The 21,039-nt window shown below is 41.2% G+C and overlaps 1 protein-coding gene across 1 annotated transcript; it reads right to left on the reverse strand.

The window, feature by feature from the left end:
• Positions 1-5,076: 5,076 nt before the first annotated feature.
• LOC149076131 (uncharacterized) lies at positions 5,077-12,457 on the reverse strand. Its single transcript, XM_089245495.1, has 3 exons — positions 12,191-12,457; positions 9,136-9,292; positions 5,077-6,459 (listed from the first exon to the last, which is right to left on the reverse strand). Exons 1-3 carry the CDS (start codon positions 12,372-12,374, stop codon positions 6,075-6,077), a joined length of 726 nt encoding a protein of 241 aa, XP_089101621.1. The 5' UTR covers positions 12,375-12,457; the 3' UTR covers positions 5,077-6,074.
• Positions 12,458-21,039: the final 8,582 nt, after the last annotated feature.

A 21,039-nucleotide genomic window follows, 5' to 3' on the forward strand; every position in this document is an offset into this window, starting at 1 on the left:
TCTTTTCTCTCCAGCCCAAATCGATAAAATTTTGATTCAAGAGGGGGGACTCCAAAAAAAATGATTGGATCCCCAAATTCATCAACGAAACAAAAACTCCTGGACTTCATATGATTCATTAATGCAGTGATTCTCAAAGTGTGCGTCACAGGGACATCGCGAGGAGTAGGTGATTTGCGCTCGATCAGTGCTTTGGAGTGAGTGATTCTTTTCTAGACAATAAATCATAAACGATTACAAGGTCAAGGGGGCCGCAGATGCGAAGACTTATAGAACCACTGTATCGGTGCTGTCTTAACGCATGGGCTCACCCGTTGCCTCAAGAGAATGGAGAGGGGCTCACGAAAATGAAAATCGGTTGGAATTTTCGAGAAGTAGCCAGGTAGGGCCTCAGAAAAATCACTTGGCCTGAGGGCCCATGATACTCTTAAGACTGCACTGCATTAATGGTGCAGCACTTGTCAAGTCTTTTTTAACTTGTTGATGAGCTAAGTGCCCACAGCAAAGAGAAAAAGTGGTCACTGTGGGATATGAGCTTCTTCTGTTTGTAACTTCTGTGACACTTCGGTTACGTCTCAACCGTCTGAGACAGACGGGCTCTGCTCCCGAGTGGTGCCGTTTTAAGATGCTCGTCTTCACTATGAAGGTTGGCCATCAAGGTCCATGGGTTCGAATCCGGCCATAGAACGTCAGAAGCACGTTCTTTACCTACCGAGCCTGGGCCGATCACCGTTGGATAGATCCTTCATTTCCCACCCAACTCCTGTTTGGAAATTGCCGTATGGCGATATATGACCGGAGTAGGTGTGCGGTAAAATAGACGGACTCTTAACTTAAGGATAGTCTGAATCACTAAAATATGGCTCCAGAGATGTTTCGCAGACCACTGTAAAAGGTTCCTAGTTACATTTTTCATAATAAAGCGCAAATCAGAATGAGATATCGCAAGTGACTACGTGGCACAACGCAGTGGATCCTTAGTGCCTTTGGTGTTCGACCGAAGGGGTTCTTGGATGAGTTTTGATAAATAAAAACTTCTACCCCTAGAACCAATACCACACTTAAGACATCCCTAGTGTGATATTGCAAAAACAAAAAATATCGACAGCCGTGATTCCCGAAGGCTACAGCGTGAGATTTCGGAAAAAAATATGTTGGAAAGTCCGAGGTGAGATTCCGTCTGCAAACTGGGATGGCTCTGGATCAGACGAGTGCCACAAGATAAAAAAATTTCAAAGGGTGCCACGAACGTAAAGTCACCGAATTCCTGTCTCAGAGTCAGATCCTTTTTTTTCTAAAAGTGGCCCACCAGAGTATGAATTAATTATAAAATGGTCTTGCCACTTGTAAATTAATAGCATCCGAACACACAAGATATTAATGAAATTCTAATAGAAGTTTGTGTAATGCACAGACGGGAATATTCAGGGATTATACGTATCCGTAAATCCCTCTGAATATTTAGATGTTTTGAATCAAAAATCAGACACTGGTCAGTTATAATTATTTTGCTCTAAAAATATGACCATCTAACTTGGCTATTTTTCCTGCAGAAGCATCGTATTATTACGAGAAACTAAGTAGCTCCGCCACTGAAACAACCGGTCGTTGAAAAAAAAAGTAATAATCAGGGGGAGAGAGAAAGAGAGCGAAATAAAATCTTGAAGAGATGATTTTCGTTATTCATCTTCAAATTGCTACGTTGTTGACTTAAATCTTATAATATAAATACATTAGTTAAAAAGTGTATAAATTCAGTTATTTTATAGAATAAAACTGGCTGGAATAAAACACTTATTCCACATTTTAACTAGTAATTCTATGAAATAACTTTAACGATGACGTATATTCAAAAGGAACAAAATATATATATACGTTCCACGTTTCTTTTTCCATAAAAAAAAAAAAATTTTAGCAGTCTGTCACGCCAAAAAATATAACGGAAAAGATTTATTAGAAATATTTCGCTTTTTATTCATTACAACATTAAAATCATTAATTTATTATCATAAAATCGGATCGCTTCCTCGTCGGATCATTAACCTATATTGGTCGTTTTATTTTTCAAAATGAGTAAATGATCTGTATCAGTAGTTTCTGGTGAGAAAAAGCTAGTTTTATGTTAAATATAAACTGAAGAGCCAAAAAAACTGGTACAGGCATGCGTATGCAAATAAAGAGAGATGGAACCAATCAGAGTACGGTGCTGCGGTCGGCAACGCCTATATAACACAACAAGTGTCTGCCATAGTTGTTAGATCGGTTACTGCTGCTACAATGACAGGTTATCGAGATGTTATAGTCGGCGCACGAGAGACGGGACATAGCATCTCCGAGGTAGCGATGAAATTTGGATTTTCGCGTATGACCATTTCACGAGTGTATCGGGAATCCGGTAAAAAATTAAATCTACGACATCGCTGCGGCCGGAAAAAGATCATGCAAGAACGGGACCAACGACGACTGACGAGAATCATTAAACGTGACAGACGTGCAACCCTTCCGCAAATTGCTGCAGATTTCAATGCTGGGCCATCAAGAAGTGTCAGCGTGCGAACCATTCAACGAAACATCATCGATATGGGCTTTCGGAGCCGAACGCCCACTCGTGTACCCTTGATGACCACGACACAAAGCTTTACGCCTCGCCTGGGCCCGGCAACACCGACATTCGACTGTTGAGGACTGGAAACACGTTGCCTGGTCTGACGAGTCTCGGTTCCCATTGCTTCGAGCTGATGGACGTGTACGGGTATGGAGACAACCTCATGAATCCATGGACCCTATATGTCAACAGGGGACTGTTGAAGCTGGTGGAGGCTGTGTGATGGTATGGGGCATGTGCAGTTGGCGTGATATGGGACCCCTGATACGTCTAGATACGACTCTGACAGGTACATAAGCATCCTGTCTGATCACCTGCACCCATTCATGTCCATTTTGCATTCCGACGGACTTGGACAATTTCAGCAGGACAATGCGACACCCCACACGTCCAGAATTGCTACAAAGTGGCTCCAGGAACACTCTTCTGACTTTAGACACTTCCGCTGGCCACCTAAATCCCCAGACATGAACATTATTGAACATATCTGGGATGCCTTGCAACGTGCTGTCCAGAAGAGATCTTCACCCCCTCTTACTCCTACGGATTTATGGACAGCCCTGCAGGATTCATGGTGTCAATTACCTCCAGCACTACTTCAGACATTAGTCGAGCCCATGCCACGTCGTGTTGCGGCACTTCTGCGGGCTCCCTACACGTTATTAGGCAGGTGTACCAGTTTTTTTGGCTCTTCAGGGTATATATAACTTATAGTTAAAAATTTCACTTTTTTTCCCTCTCGCATTTTCTTATTAATAAATAAGAGGACATCATATGCTTATTCAGTTCACCTTTGAAAAACACGTTACATAAAAAATCCGTAATTCCGTAATTTATTTCTTGCCAAATGAATAAGGAAAACTTATTCGACTGCTGTAATTACACGAGATGTTTGAAGTAACGTTTATAATGAAAATTTAAAGAATCGTCGAATTTTATGTAACTTTCGAATATGAATAGGGCATTATAAGGACGACGATATTTCATCAAGAGGAATACGGGATTTCGGAAAAGTAAATATATACGATATCTAGTAAAGATATAAAGGAAAAAAATCATTACCGGTATATATAAAATAATTCCCAATCGTTTTTAAAAAACTGCCTATATACTAACCGCAATAAAAAAAAATTACATTCACGTCAATAAAAAGTCCATTGAAATCCATATCTACCAATATGGGAAAAAAACCACGAAGGAAAAAAGTTAAATACTTCTGTAAAAATATAATTTTGAAAATTTTATTCGAATTATCCATCCAACTCGACTAAGCTTAGTTGAAAATACGGGGAAAAAAGAAACATTTAAAAAAAATCAAAAAGCCGGAATAGCCAAAATTTCGAAAATATGGGAAAGTTCCGTGGAGCACGTATTATATGTTCATCCCCAAATATTATAAGGTACAAAATAAAAAAAATGGAGGTTGAAAATTTTTTTTTTATCGTTGTTTAGATCTACGGGGGGATTTTAAATTCAACGTGGTCAAGAAAGTTCGAGTAGAATTAGAAAAGAAGGGGTGTGGAAAAACCACAATCTGTGTGTGTGCCTCTACCTAGATAGAGAGCAGGAGACTAGCACAGGCACCGGAACCCAGGAGCTGAGGCCATTTGAACCCCCCCCCCCCCCAATAAATTTTGTAAGGAGGCTGAACCCGCTACCCCACCAATAATTTAGGGAAAAATAATGCAATGTACCCTTCCCCTCTTGTGTACGCACCTAAGTCTCGTATTTACGGGACGACTAGCAACTTTCAGCCCTCCCAATGTTTTCTTCATGTCGGCGCCTCTGGAGACTAGACCAGTAAGTGAGAGTGCGGCAGTATGTGAGCGACCAAGAGAAGAAGAGATATCTGAGCAACCGAAATAGTGTTCAAGCACGTGAGTGACCAAAACAGTGCCATAACTGCGTAGCGAGGGGGGGGGGACTTGGGGGTCTGGTCCCCCCCCCCCGAAATGTGAGAAAATTACCCAAAAAAGGAGAAAAGATGGCCAAATCCATTGTTCTGTCACTTTGGTCCCCCCCCCCCCGAACGAAATTTCTGGCTACGCCCCTGCCGTGCGGCAAAATTTAGGGGGGTGGCAGTTTTAGATGGGAACAAGAACACCGTCATGAAATTATCGAATTTTAAAGTTGTGAAGGCGGAAAAAATCCTAGTTATATAGGGCCCTGCTAGAGAGTGTGCAAACATGTGAGTGAGAAAAACAGTGCCATACAGAGCGAGGGATCAGGTCAGTAAGCGATCAAAAGAGTACTCTAGAGAGTGTTTAAGCGTGTGAGCGGCCAAAGGAATGTCCTTGAGAGCATAGGCGGAGATAGACTTGGACGTATGGGGGGGGGGGCAAGATGATGCTGATGTCGATTCATCTATACATATATGCATTAGATCAGTCGATTTCACCTTTGATGCTGAGGGGGGGGGGCATTGTAGCTCCCCCATGCCCCCCCCCCCTGTATCTCCGCCCATGCTTGAGAGAGGGAAAGGGGGTATATACGTCAGGGCTGGACAAATCCCAGGGGCCAGGTCATCATGGCGACTAAAAATTGGTAAAGGCGAATAAACTTTTTCTTTGTATAGTTACTAAATTACAGGCTGAGAGCAGATCAAAATGTTTGGCATTTGTAGCAGCATATCTGCCCACATGAGAGAGGTTCACTATGCCGTGAAAAAGTCAAAAGAAGCATTATTTTGGATCGCTTTCTTCGGGTGAAAATTTTTTTGGCGTCTGGTTTTTCTTGCGATTTGCTCAGCCCTGGTCTGTCAGTGTGTGATCAAAAAGTGACCTAGAGACTGCGGAAATATTTGAGTGACCAAAACAGTGTACCAGCATATGAATGACCAAAGGATAGATATAGCCATGTGAAAGAAACCGAAATATTTTCCTGTTGGATACATTTTTTAATTACATGTAAACAAAAAATCTTCCTTGGTTAGATTATCCGGGATTTTTATCCGGATTAGCTGCGGTCCAGAAGAATTATTATTTCCATACGTTTCGTCCATATCTGCAGGGACAACTAATAGCTTCAGTCGCCAGTGGACACCAGAGCTCTCATCCACTCCATTCAAGTTTTCACTGAGGATAATTATGCATGGTCCCTACAACCTACAAGAGGGCCACTAAGCTGTGACTTTTGGCTGGCCCCCTCCACAGTTAATTTATAGCATGAAAAAAAAATCACGAGAATCGTGCCTGGTCTCCGGGCTGGAGATCTCTCAGCCTCGCCCTTGTGGGGGTTGTGTAATTATCTAACGTAGTAGTGAACAGAAGCAATGGAAAAAAACTATTTCTGGTCCGGAAGCCTACATTATTCCGAGATCTTCACTTTTTGTATCTGTATTTTCTTTTAGTTCTTCTCTATAAGAAATTATGACGCGATTTTCTTCTTTCTCAAAACACAGAACCCTTTCCTTTTTGATGTTCTGTAGGACTCATTGGGAATGGATCGGGGTTTTTTTTTCTTTTGTTAGCTATGGAGAGGTAGGAGAAAGATGAGCTGGTTTTACATAGGATTTTAAGAGTTGCATAAATTTTATCTGAAAATCCAGCTTATCAGTCGGATTCATTTGTTTGATTACTGGCAACTGGGATAAAAGAAACATTTCGTCTGGATCAGAACTTTGTAAAGTGTGTGTGGACTGAACAGCACTCGCTTTTAATCTATCCGTGATGTCTTGCTTGAAACTATCAAGCTTTTGTTTCTTCGATGGGCTAATGGAATTCGAAGAAGCTCGAGTAACATGCAGAACTTGCACAGGTTCAACATCAGCTATAGTAGAACCATAGCTGGTGTTGACAGGTTCGGAAGTTGTTTCTTCGCTGTTTGATTCTTCATCTTTCATATTCACAGAGATTCTGAAAAAAAAGTTAACATCGTTTATTAGAAACACGACGGATAATGTTACCATTCGAGATTATTATCACTTTTGCAAAGAACAACACGGACCAATATTATAACATGAGAAAAAATTCGTTTATAGCTATCGGGACATCGGATAATGTTATAATTTTTTTTCCGTCGAAAGGTTTTTCCCCCTTAAGTTATCGTAATCAGGCTGCAAGACTATGTAAGAGGCTAGAAGCTGTCCCCCCCCCCCCCCCCCGTTGGCAAGCACGTCCGTTCGTAATGCCGTTATTACTGTAGCATTCACTGTGATTCATGTACGTATGGAGCTGGGAGCTGCTCTTGCAATGGCTTTACTAAAGTGAAGGCAAATGCATGACGAAAAAAAGGCCTTTCTTTTAGTTCTTAATCAGTTTCTTTCAGTGACTAGATTCGAATTTCTTCTTCCAATTGACTTTCTCAAGGGATGTATGAGACGTGCAGTTTATATTGTACATGAAAAAAAAAATATCGTAATTCGTGATATAGGCCTACATTAGCCAATTCCATTCTAATGTCTCACAATGGCTGAATAACAAAAATGCTCAAAGGGAAAAAATTTCCACTTTTAGAACGGAATAATAAAAAATTGAACGATTGAACATTTTTCAACCAATTATGTATGAAAGAAAAAAGACAGCAGTGGTGGTCGAGTGGTCATAGTGACAGACTCGTCTTTCGAGAACGCGGGTTCAAATCCCCACCGATGCCATAGTGGTGATAGTCTGAAGTAAGTTTGTAAGTTTTCCGTGGTTTCCAATTACAGGGCGTGAATGGGAGCCGATCTCCCCGTTAAACTTTGCCACAGAGAGCAACAGTCCTGCAACGGTACAAATATTCCGTCATTGCACTTCACTCATATTTCGAAATATAGATGGCAGCACTATAACAAACATCACACAGTAACAAACTTCATGTTAGGTTCACAACAAATACACAGTATCCAGCAGCTTCGATCACCTGCTTATACCTCTTCATTGAGAGAGCTTCACAGAGCGGCGGGACATGATCTTGTAACATAGGAGGAAAGGAAAAGGGAGTTGTCTCGTTCGACCAAAACGGGATGTCTGATCACCGAACTTACAAACGGTACTTTTTCGGATATAGTTATCATTCGGGACTCGAAACCTCCCGAGTCCCGATGTGATCTCAAAACACCATGGATTGCAATTTTTCCCTCATGTGAATTGTTAATTTATTACGTATTTCGTTTTGGGGTCATTCAAGTATTACGTCAGCATCGGGGGGGGGGGGGTTCGGATTTGCTGACTTTTGGTGACAAGGGGGAAGGGGGTTTGAAGGTTGCTTACGTCATCAACCACCCCTTTTTAAAGATATGAAATATTCTAAGCTGCTGACGAAATTTTGCTGACAGTGGGGAAGGGGGTGTCAGTGTTTTCCTGACAAGGGGGGGGGGGAAGGTCAAAAATAGCTGAAAATCTGCTTACGCAATACTTGAATGGGCCCCTTTACGTTATTGCTTTATTCCTTGAAATGATAAGATATTATTTGTCTCTATTGTGTATATTTTCATTTATTTCTAATTTTTTTACATTAAAAAAATATTTTACTAAATAATTTGTGCTTTTCTCATTTTGCACATAAAGAATAAGAAAAACACATGAACCCAGGAAAGAACAATGGGAAGATGACAAAAATTCAAAAAAAGAGCAAGCAATATCATTTCGATGTCAGAAACTTGGAAAAGAGGGGGGGGGGGGCAAACATTATGATAAAATAAGAAAGACATAAGCACACATGGACGTCGGAAAGGGCAAACGATGGCGAAAATTCAGAAAAAGGGCAAAAGAGGTCAGACATTTGAAAATAACATGACAAATATTATGGAAAGGTACTAAAGGCGTGAGCAAATGGACATGCCCCCCCCCCCCCGAAGCGTGGGGCTGACAGGGCTCAAGCCCAGGTGCTTGGGACGGTTGTCATCATTTTTTGTTTTTTTGCACGCTATAAATTAACCATAGATGGGCCCCGTGAAAAGGCCGGCATGGGGGGGGGGGGTCCGGCTCCAAGATGTGAGGGCCATCCATTCACATGGACGCCGGAAAGGGCAGCTGGGACATGACTCCACCCCCCCCCCCCTCCCGAAGGGTGGAACTGACCGGGTTCTAGCTCGAGACAATGCTTGCCTTTTTTTCTTTTCTTTTTTTCACACCAAAAAAAAAATTCATGATTGAAAGGCCTGTGAATAATCCACAGAGTTATAATAGTATTACATCTTTAGTCTATGGAATAATCTGACCGGGTGCCCACCAAAGATCCCAGCCGGGCGGGCCTATTGCTGGATGGGAGGAAAGCGTGAGTGGGAGTCAAGAAAACTTCAAGAAAGGGGCAAGGAAGGCAGAAATGTGAGGGGGGGGGGGAAGCAAACATTATGAAAATAAAAGGGCAGAACTTCAAGAAAGAGAAAAGGACAGGAAATTAGTAAACATTGAAATGGAAATACCTTATTCTTATACTGGGATAAATAAATCTGGGAAAATTGCTCCCATTTTGGGCTGCTGAATTTTTAAATATTTATTTGACATCCATTTTTATTGGCATTTTTTATTTTTTCAGCCACCTCGTTGGCAATTTGCTTGTTATGGACTTTGTATTGGTATTTATACAAGGCAATAAGGTATACATACTCTTTCTGTTTCTTGTAGAGTGACCGAAGGAAAGAAATTTGATTGTGAAATATGTAGGGTTTCCTACATGAGGAATCTCCACTTTTCTCGCCTTTGCGTTTGATACTTTTCAAGTAGCTGTCTTTCATGCTTTTCCATCTTTTTTGCACTTGCTTATCTGCGTAATTAATCAAAAATAAAAAATTAAAACGTTATTTAATTTACATAAGTGTTTTTGACAGGATAGGAGCAATCATAGGGTATATTTTTTAATAGTTAATAATATTTAGTAATTCAATACGTTTTAGACCAGAGTTCCCCCACACTTTTCTCCTAATTTTTTCCTTCAGTTTTTTCATTTCGATATCATGCCCGTGTGCAGGGTCGCAGTTAGGGGGGAGCAGGTGGGTCTTGGCACGAGTGATCATCGTGACGTTCAAACCCCACCGTCGCCGCAGTGCTTGTCAGCTGAAGTTGGTTTTCTGCGGTTACCAACTTCGAGGCGCGAATGCGAGCCGATCTCCCCGTTAAAAAGTCTCGCCGAAGAGAGCAACAGGCCTATACAACGGTATAAAAATTATTCATTCATTACACTTCAATCTCTTTGAGTTGAGCAAAAACTCATAGTTTAAAAAAAATTGATTGCAGATGGCAACACTACACACATAACAAGCATTACACAGAAACAAACTTCACGGAAGGTTCATTATACATGCACACACATTCCAACATGTACCAATTCGTTAGAAGTTCCGCAGAGGAATATGGACGAGGTGCATGTCTGGCAAGGTTTCTAGTCTGGGCATGTCTGGTTTAGTAGTAGGTGGGTCTGGTGCCCCGAACCAGAGGGGGGCGCAAATTTCGACCTCTAACCTCTCCTTCAACAGGGCTCTAAAATGCGTGCTTGCCCCGGCTGACCAAGCATTTAGTTGCCGCCCAGCACGCCAGTATGTGTGTTATGCTGAAGCATTTCTCTTTTAATAGTGGGTTTTCAAACTTTTTGAAGGACGACCCCCCTTTTGACGAGAATTTTATTGGCAACCCTCCCTTTTTTCAGTTAAAATTTAATCGATAGATAGCGCTGCACCGATACTATTCATACGTGTATGATCAACTCTGCATTTTGCGAATTTTGTGAAAAACCGACACTCTGTCTGCCTGTGAGTGGGTGAGAGAGAGAGAAAAGAGAAGCATGAAACGAATGATTTTTTTTTTTTTCGTGTTCAGGTGTATTTTAGGTTTAACATAATTTACGTTGAGAAAGAATAAAATAAATTTATTTCAAGACGTTTAAATTTTGGAAAATCTCTCAAGACCTCGCCCCTAGATCATATACGACCCACAGTTTGGGAATCACTGGCCTATAGTATCAGGCACGCGTCTTCGCTGATTCTCATGATGCTGCGAGCTCATTCTCGAAATAATTAAATGACAGAAAATAATCGAAATACCGATTTGTGCAAAATCCTTTATCATCCAGCTACTTTCAGCAAGTAACTCAAATTACAGCTCACTGTATCGCCGATATCTTTTTTGAATTTTCTGCACATTTGATTGGAACTGTTAAATAAATAGTACTATATATATCTGACAACCAAATTATGAAAAAATAAGATTCTGGTCCCAGCCCAGCGTGAAACAGAATGCTAAGGCACAATAGTTGCCGCTGTTCTCTAATTTACTTGGGTCCGAGGACCCACTTTATTGGCAAAATTTGGGTTTTTCTTGAGTGAAAGTGGGTCCCTCTCGAAAAAAAATTAAAGTGTGTAGTGTATGGTCCCTCCTCCACCACCATCATTCACTGGTATATCTGTGAATCAAATAATTCATTTCTAAAAACATGTTCAATCCAAAAGTTCATTGAAAAAAAGGATTATAATTTGCCAGTTTATAACTTACTATGTTCTTTTAATTTCATTTTCAACCTACTGGGGAGGGCGTTCCATGGGACGTGTAAATCAAATTTTTATGAGTCCTTTTCCGAAATTCCGCGTATTTGACGCACAATAACGCGTCAGCGGCATCTTTGAGAGGTAGTATTTTTATGACTTGCATATTTTTGTATGTTTCCCTATTTTTATGCGATAGAGTATTTTTCATGATTTCAGTGATTTTAGGGAATATTTTTACATTTTACGAGCATTTGTTTCGCATATTTCAGCATTTAAAATGAATTTTTTCCCCATACCTCAATTTCTTGCGGCTTATACGAGATTGAGGTAAAAATCGGGGGTGGATCTTGGTGTTGAAGACATCTGCTCATTCATCTTATTGGCATTATCAATTCTTAAACCCCTTTCAGCAAGCTGGAGATAGAATGTTCTACAGAGACTTGTTATAAGCTAGTCTTGCACTCAAGGTTGCCTGGTGGTCCCTCAGATTCCCCATTCAACTGTCCTTTTTCTCTTTAATAATAGTGTGGCTGTTAAAAGATTTATGATCCAATCGATTCTGGACAGGTCTCATAGATAACAAAGTCTCAATAATTTCATGTCCTTCGCTGTTTCCGGAAAAGGCTATATCCGGTAGGGAACCTGAAAATTGGTCTGTAGGTTTTTCCATGCGTCACCTATACTGATTCTGTGATACACATGAGGTAGATAGCAAACTGAAGATTGCCGTGAAAGCAACAGCCATTTTTTTAAAATAGTAATTAATTGCATAATAATTATATAATCCTCACATTATTTTGCTAAAATTATTGTTACCGGAAAAGGAATACATAATTTGAGGTCCTTCATTTGGGCTTTATAGGGCATAATTTTAGTTACTTAGGGCATGTTTTTAGTTGTTTTTTTTTGGGGGGGGGGGAACGTAAATGAATTTTTTTTATACAGCATTTCCTATCAGGCCATAAAAGTCCTAGCCCTACATATTATTGTTGAATAGAAACAAAACATCGCCAATTCGTTTATTAAAAGAAATCGAAATTTCGCCAGTTTGGCTTTTACTTCGATTACTAGTACAGAATGATGTCGGTCTTCGTGTTCTTTCGTGAACGCTGTTTAAAAATCGTGCGGGAAAAAAAACCAATGTATCCAAAGTATTGAAATGAAATACATTTTATGGAACTTACTGAGTTTGCTTCTTTCCTTGTTTTCCATCTCACGCCATTTTTCGCCGGCGACAGCCGCAGTCACTGAAATCCAAGATTCCATCTTCGTTCTCCGGCTTTTAGAATCGGGATTTTTCATATCAAACAAGCACGGGTGTTTTTTAACTTCTGTAATTATCAGTTCGCTATCTAAATAACCGAACATTATGAAAAATGACGGAAAAAAATTAAGGGGAAGAAAAAAATGAATAGATGACGCAGCAGCGTCTTTTCTGGTTTGCGTGACCAAGCTGCAGTGAAAACCAAAGCGTATTAAAGACGTATTATTGATACGCTTTGGTGAAAACAGTAAATATAGATGAACGCTTTCCCTCCCCTCCCGCCAACGACCTTGGAGACTCGAATTGTCCAGCGGGATTTCACGCCGCGTACAACCGGTTCGGGTTTGCTTATAATGGTCGGTGTTTTTTACTTTTTTCCCCTCTTTTAGGCAGTGCCGTCTTAATGCATGGGCCCACCCGGGCCCGGCGGGCCCGGCCCGGGGGCTTCACAAAAATGAAATCCAGTTGAAATTTTCTAGGATTTACCAGATAGGGCCTCCGAAAAACCACTTGGCCAGGGGCCCATGATACTCTTAAGACGGCCCTGCTTTCAGGTGGTTATTCCAGCTTGAGAACACACCTACGTAGCCATTTGTTTGCTGTTTTTCTCGCAGGTGTAAAGTAGCAACACGAATAGAGTGATAAAACACGCTCAGAGGCGGATTTGTGGTTTTGCTACCTGTGTGCTATGGAAATTTTGTCGTTCTTCTGCCGTTCTAGTCCAATTTTCTTGTGACCCACTCGTTTCTCTATTTCAGTGGTTCTCAAACCTTTGCCAATCGCAGATAAATTGTCCAATTCATCGCTCATCTTCGGCTCCCCAGAATAGTTTTACAGAAACCACTTCAAAGCGAAAATCAACATCGCCAGCCAGTGCCGTCTTAATGCATGGGCCTATCCGGGCACTGCCCGGGGGCCTCAAATGAGAGGTAGTCGAATTTTTCGAGAATTTGCGAGGCATGGCTTCAGAAAAATGACTTGGCCCGGCGGTGGTCCACGATGCTCTTAAGACGGCCCTGTCTCCAGCTCCCCCCTCCCTCCAACGACGCCACTAGGAGCCGCGACGCACACTTTGAGAAACACTGCTCTAATTTAACGCACTTAACGAACTTGCCACCCTGGACCCGTTTGCAGTGCCGTCTTAAGAGTGTTATGGACCCCGAGCAAATTGATTTTCCCGAGGCCCTCTCTCTATCGGACTAGAAATGCTTGCCTATACCATTCACATGCTTATAATCTCGAAAATCTTAACCACGTCGACGCCGCTAATTAAAATAACGGATAATGTTATCATTTGGGTGTTTTTATCACTTTTCAAAAGAACGGAACGAACTAATATCATAACATGGGAAAAAAATTAGTATATAGTTATCGGGCTTCGGAAAATGTAATCAAATTTTTTTGTCATCGAAAGTTTTTTTCGCATTCAGAGAAGCTAAAAGTTTAACCAAACTTTTCTCTGTAAGTTATCGTTATCAGGATGCAAGACTATGTAGGAGGCTATAGAAAGTGTTCTCTCCTTCCTTCTTTGTTGACAAACATTTCCGTACTCCGTAATCGGCCGTATATTCTCTGCGATCCATGTACGTGTGGAGCTGCTCTAGCAAATTGTATGACAAGAAAGACATTTTCCTTCAGTTCTAGATCAGTCAGTTGACCAAATTCAACTTTCTTTTTCAAGGGATCTGTGAACCGTATTAAAAAATTAATCCATGATTTTAGTTTGACAGTTTCATTCTAACGCCTCACAATGGCTGAGTAAAAAAAAAAATGTCAGACTTTAGCTTGAAGAAAGAAAAAAAAGGTTTCAGTTTTTTAGAATTTCAAAAAAAAGAAGAAAAAAAAATTAACGATTGAACATTTTTTTCAACCAATTACAGTGGAAATTCGGTAACGAGCAAGAATTTTGAACAACTTTTGACTCGGTTAACGAGTGATGATTCGCATTTTTTACGTGCAAAAATTTTGCCGTTTGTTTATTTTCTCATTATCACAACTGAGCTGATGGTTTTTCGCTTTTGTCCACACACACGTACACTTTCTTTCTTTCAAATCGAGTACAACCAACACCACCATAGAACAAGGCCTCCACACGAAGCTTGTGACGCCAATGAAGAAGGCCACTTCTCCTATTGCCATTGGATACACTGCAAAAAAAGGTTAAGATATCGCTTGCGTCGGCCTGCTATATCCAATGTCAATAGGTGAAATGGTCTTCTTCAGTAACGTCACGAGATTCATACTGAGGCCTTGTTCTATAGGTGGTGTTGACACAACTCAGGTCTATCACCATCTATGGGCGATTTTTACTACCTAGTGAGTTGTACCGGAAGTGTAACTCTGTGTGTACCTAACAGTCGAGTGCGTATCTAGTGTTGTGTTTGATTTGTCAGCGCTGCCATCTATATTTCAGAAGGGAAGTGAGTGAGTATGATTGAATTACATTTGTACTGTTTGTAGGTCTGTTACTCTCTGTAGCGAGACTTTTTAAAGGGGAGATCGGCTCGCATTCGTGCCTTGAAGTTGGGAACCACAGAAAACTAACTTCAGCTGACCGCCACTATAGCAACGGTGGGGTTCAAACCCAGGTCCTCTGCCAGCGTGCTTACTTCGAAAAATGAACACCAGTACGAACGTGGTTGCTTACGGTACGAAACTAGATGTAGCATCGTAACCACACGTATGTGAAGTTGTTGTTGTTTTTAAATTCTGTTTGGGGAAAACTGTATTGAACGTAACTTTAAGGGGCTAGCTCATGAACAAGGGCCACCATTTCTAGAGAGATTGCGTCCTTGGGGAAGATCACGGGACTGGAGGTGCATGAGCCCAACATTCCACTGCGCGCAACAGCAAGAGCTTATGCACGGGATCTCGTTTGAGGAAAGGGGACATCGAGTAATACTACTAACAATCACCGATCGCAAGGGGCTGCAACGATTATTATCATCATCACGCGTCCCGGAGTATTGAGGGCAACGATGAATCGAACCGAATAAATGTTTAAGTATCACACAAAGGAAAGCGGATCCAGGTTCTTGCACTTTTGAAATCTCAGAATAATAAAATCGCACAAAGGTCGAAAAAATGACAACTATGAATGTAAACACACTTTCACTCGAATGTAAAATCTCCCTGATCTTTACTCTCTTCCTGTTTACTCTGAATTTCTCATCATTATTCAGTGACACGATTCAATTGACATAACATTCGTTTGCCGAAGCAGAACTGGAAATTGTGCAATCTCCTCTTTCTTTTTCCGTAACATCAAACATAATGAAAAATTTTATTACGATCTTGTTTGTTCTTATCATTTATCAGTAATTTAATTCTGTGATTTCGCGGCAAGCACTAATACCAAGAACCCCCCTCCCTCCATCCCATGGGCCCCCACAAGGGTAGGACCGACGGAGCTCTCCATCCAAGAGTGTCGGACGATTTTTGTCTTTTTTTTTTTTCACTCTATGAATTAACTACAGAGGGACACGTAGAAAGTCTAGCCTGGGCACAACGCCAAAGATTAATGGGGCCCTGCTGCCAGATGTGGAGGCCATGGTCCCATGCCCCCCTTCCCCGCCCTCCATGAAACTACTCTTTTTTTTTTTTTAACCAATTTTCTTAGCTTTTCTGTCATCCTGATTCAGGTTATTATAGACTGGCTGCTATGCAATCATGTGGGTATCATCGTGGGCTCTGAGCATCCAGGTTCAAACGCCAGACACGGCATTATGATGGTCGGCTGAAGTTGGTTTTCTGTGGTTCGCAATTTCAAGGCGCGAATGCGAGCCGACCTCCCCCGTTAAAAAATTCGTCTCCCCACAGAGAGCAGCAGGCCCATAACGATAAAATCTCCAATCATTACACTTCACTCTTGGTTAGAAAAGTTGTATGGCAGATGGCAGCACTACACCAACAAGCATTACACAAAAACAAACTTTACGTTAGGTTCACATCACGGACATGCACATTCCAACATGTACCAATTCATTAGAAGTTCCGCAGAGGAATATGAACGAAGTGCGTGCTTGGTTTAGTAGCCTCCGCGAAGAATAGCGTATGCACCGAGAGTCCTCTAATCCTCGGATCCATGCATACGATCCTGGTACACATGTGCACTTCCGCAATATGGGCCTGAACGTCCCTGTACTAAGAATATTACTAGTTTTTACCCGAGAGGCCATGCCTGGACCCTGTGTTTTTAAAGGGAATTTTGCTATTCAGTCGAATAATGAGCAATCTGCGACTGCGAGATATTTCACAATATGTTATTATGTCATTATCACAGTCATCTTTAATACAGCTACTTACCGGTAATAGCATCTCATTTGTTAAGCCTAATGTGCATACTAATGGACTTGCAATATTTTCCTCCATAATGAGAACCAATTTTAATTCGGGTAATACTTAAACTAAATCGGGTTGTAGCAGGGGCGGTTCGAGCTTAACTGCCGCCCGGATGCAAAGCCTCACGTGCCGCCCCTACAAACGACTCTGGTAGGAGACTGACAGGGATTGAGCTTAAGGAGAACCCTTTGGAATCAACCTAATGGTTTTAGGACAAAAGCCACACATCATTGTTTACCAGGAAAATTGTACGTGACCATACGTGAGAAATTCCATGAGAAAATTGGAGAAACCCGCATCAGGGGTGTCTTGACCTGCCGATCGTGCCCAAGTCTCATGTGCCGTCCCTAAAGTCGAGCCTAAGATACCGACGGGATAAACATGACGTTTTTAGTATGATATCGCTCATGATCGTTTATTAAGCAAAATGTGCATGACCATACGTCCCGCTTTTAAAGAAACTTTCTCGCTCTTTGATCTAAGGATACTTTATTGTTCTTAACTGTACCAGATGACTTAATTCCCATTACAGTTCTTATTGATGAACCATCATTATCAGGGGTGGCTCGACCATTGAATGATCAAGGTATTCAAAAGCGTAATGCCATATGGGTTCTTACTATTGGAAATTGAAAAAAAAAATGTTGATGGCTAAGTAGAGCCTAAGCTGCCATTCCTTATAATTCACCACCTGGGTGCATCACACCCCTGGCGCCCTTGCTCAAGCCGTCCCCTGAACCCCATGCTTAGGAACCGAAATTGAGGTTTCAAGAATTTATTTTCCGCAATGAGATCCGGTGTCGGTGTGATAAATATCCAAAAAAAAATGTTTCTATAAATCAAAGATGTCTCTGAGATTGAATCTTCAACAAACTTCCGTTTCCTCTATACGTGTGTTTGCGGAAGTTAGAAATACAGCGTACAGAAAATATAATCTTTCACAAAGAACATTTCGTTTTCACACTCTTTCTCTCTCTCTCTCTCTCTCCTCTCAACACATAAAAAATAGTGAAAATTCATAAATTTTACACCATGTGCAAGACCGCCCCCCCCCCAAAGGCATTTGGGGTTTTGGTCCTTTATACGGGGGGGGGGGGCTCAATGCCGTCTTAAGAGCATCGTGGGTCCCCTGATCAAATGATGTTGCTGAGGCCGTACCTAGCAAATTCTTGTAAATTTCAACCAGATCTCATTTTTGTTAGGGCCCCCCCCCCGGGCCGTGCCCGGGTGGGCCCATGCTTTGAGACGGCACTGAGCGGGCGGCAAATTCAAGGAACGAGTGGTCCAGAAAATAATTAGTAGGATGGAAGATGGCAAAATCTGCCTAGCCCACATGCGGTAACACTATAAACCCACCTGTATCTAGAGAGTGAGGGAATAAGACAGTGAGTGACGTAGAGGTTTGCAAGCATGTGAGTTATCAAAATATAGTTCGAGCATGTGGGAGTGATCAAAACAGAGTAATTCCAGAATGTGGGAGTGATCAAAACAGGGTAATTCCAGAATGTGGGAATGATCAAAACAGAGTAATTCGAGCAGGCGAGTGATCAAAACAAAATAGTTCAAGCATGTGGAGTGATCGAAATAGTAGTCTAGAGAGCGAGGAACAAGTTCAGTGAGCCACCAAAAGAGTGACTTGGAGCATGTGCAAGCATGAGTGACCTAGAGTGTATGCGAGCATATGAGTGACCTAGAGTGTATGCGAGCATATGAGTGACCTAGAGTGTATGCGAGCATATGAGTGACCTAGAGTGTATGCGAGCATATGAGTGACCAAAGCAGTGCGCAATAAATGAATGACCGAAAGAGAGTATATGAGCTGAGAGGGACCAAAAAGGAGCAAGCATGTAAGATGGGAATGACCAAAAGGGAGACCTAGAGAGCGAGGTACCAGGACAGTGAGTGAGAAAAAAAAATGCGTAGAGAGTGATCGTCAGTGAGTGGCCAACAATGTGTGCAAGTGTTTGAGTGACCAAAAGAGTGACTCAAAGGAAGAAGTGACTCTCCTGAATTTTGGATTTTAATTTGCAATTATTTTTTCGTAAATTCTTAATTTTAATCAAGTCTCGAATTATTTCTCTCATTAGTTTCAAATTTTCATTAGTTTCGGAATTCTTTCATTGGTGTTGGAATTAATAATGCGATCCTCTTTAGTATATTTCCAAATTTTCCTTAGTTTTTGAATTATTTCATTAGTTTCAAGTTTTCGTCGATTCGGAATTTACGGTATTTTAACGAGTATAAGAAACCCCTTTTTGTCAAAAATTGGATCCCGTAGATAGGAGGGTGTTTCTTATACATGGATATACATATTATATTAGATGCGAAAAGAGGTAATATTTTATGTGGTTCAAATGCGTAATTATGTAGCAAAAAGAAACACTTAAGAAACACTCAAGTGATAAATTTTCATGACTCTGAAGTCGTTTGAATACTTAAAATTTGGTTTTATTCTGCATGAATGCACCAACGGGGAGACAGGAATCAGCGCGGCTGTCTTACTCCGTTTAACGAATCACTCCGCTTAGGAGGTCATATTTTTCGTGTCCCAAGATTGACTTACTAACGAGGTTTGACTGTATATCCTTTCAACTTTTTCCCCACATTTTAAGCCTAAAATATCGGGGGGTTCCTTATACACGTTAAAATACGGTACATCGGAAATTCATTAATTTTTGTGTGAGTTGCATCACAATCTCATTGTGAATCCATATTTTTGTATAGACATTTTCAGAATTCCCATACATTCTATGATAATATATTTATTTTTATGTGACACACCTCACCCTTCCCAAATATATGCAATGGGGGTGAGGGGCTCAAGGAGCATCAAGGATGTTTGGAGCCCGGGGCAATGAAATCTTCAATACACCCCAGTTAGTTGGAAGAATAACTTCAATCTATATACTGTATATATATCGTTTAGCTTTTCATAAGCATTTTCATTGCTGCAGTGCAGCCACTTTGCCACTTTTTTTGACACATTATCACAAAAAAATATATTAATACGAATGCGGTCGCACCTGTCACACAACCCCCAATGGAGGATCTGTTCACAGTTCAGTTCAGCTGATTCAATATCATTTAATAATTAATTTAGATTTTTAAAGATATCTGCAGTTTTTTCGGTATATGCTATGTGTCATCGCGAGGATCCGGGTTCGAACCACGTTGACGGCACAGTGGTGATCGGCTGAAGGTCGTTTTCTACGGTTTTCCAATTTCGAGTCATGAATGCGAGCCTATCTCCCATTTGAAAAAGTCCGTCCACAGAAAACAGACACACTTTCAACATGATACTTACACTCTGAACGCGTTCCTGTATGTACCGTCAACCCGAAAGATAACCAGGCCACATCGCCATATGGCAATATCAGCTCATTGTCCACACGGACTGGATACCTCTGGCAATTTATTCATAAAAAAGAATCCATTACAAAATATACATTACAATCATAACAACTATAAAATCATAATCTAAGTATAAAATCAATTGTAATGTACCAATTGAAGTTTACGAGGTGCGTTGTGTATAGCAGTGTGTTTCTCAACCCTTTTCAGTTCATAGACCATAATTTTTTCTCATGTAACCCCCCCCCCCCCCCAGTCTCCTCCAGGCTCCTACCTTCATCCAACAAGAGCTAGACCCTTTATACTTAACCAATTTCAAATTTATAATGAATAAAAATTGTTACATAACCTCGATCTCTGGAACTATGTGCCATACACTGTTCCAGAAGGGAGGGGGGGGGGGAATGATCATCCCTCGCAAGAGCTAAATTATTTGGGGGAAATAGGTCTGTGTGAAATACAATAGACGATCCAACGGACCTGCACAATAAATCGACCCTCCTGACATCACATAGGCTAGAGTTCAGTGAGCTTCCTTCTCGTTGAGGTAATATACATAGCTGTGTCAACATCATGGATACCCGGGTCCCCTTCAGAAGATCCTAGGGCCACAAAGGGGCCAGCCGTATGGCCCTCGGTTGAGAACCACTATACACCAGTAGCTATATTTAAAGAGACGTCTGCGAAAATCCTGCATTATTATGCCTAAATTTTTAATCCCCTTCATTATCAGCCATTGACCGTCTAGATCAGTGATTCCCAAAGTGGGCGTTAACGCCCTCTGGGAGGCGATGGAATGTTTCAGTGGGGTGGTAAAAGCTATAGATATAACATAGGATTCTATGGGTTAGATTGCGTTGGGGGGCGATGGGAGAAAAAAATTTCTGAAGAAGGGGGCGATGGGAGGAAAAAATTTCTGAAGGGGGCGATGGGACAGAAAAGGTTGGGAAAAGGTTGTTATGTCCTAGATCATCAGTGGTTCCCAACCGGGGGTGCGAGATGGGGGAAAAAATTACATGTTCACTGATTATTCAAGGAAATTAAAATGATGATAGAAATTAAATTTTTCAATTCCTA

Source organism: Pholcus phalangioides, unplaced genomic scaffold (assembly GCF_987345545.1).
Source record: "Pholcus phalangioides strain wild (caught in Gottingen) unplaced genomic scaffold, Ppha-v1.0 ptg000015l_1, whole genome shotgun sequence".
Lineage (NCBI taxonomy): Eukaryota > Metazoa > Arthropoda > Arachnida > Araneae > Pholcidae > Pholcus > Pholcus phalangioides.

Excerpts from the sequence above, each read along its gene's own strand:
- LOC149076131 (XM_089245495.1), bottom strand. The coding sequence starts at position 12,374 with ATGTTCGGTTATTTAGATAGCGAACTGATAATTACAGAAGTTAAAAAA. Across the intron at positions 9,293-12,190 it reads CAAGGAAAGAAGCAAACTCA|ATAAGCAAGTGCAAAAAAGA; the intron begins GTAAGTTCCATA and ends TTAATTACGCAG. Across the intron at positions 6,460-9,135 it reads CTCTACAAGAAACAGAAAGA|AATCTCTGTGAATATGAAAG; the intron begins GTATGTATACCT and ends CTTTTTTTTCAG.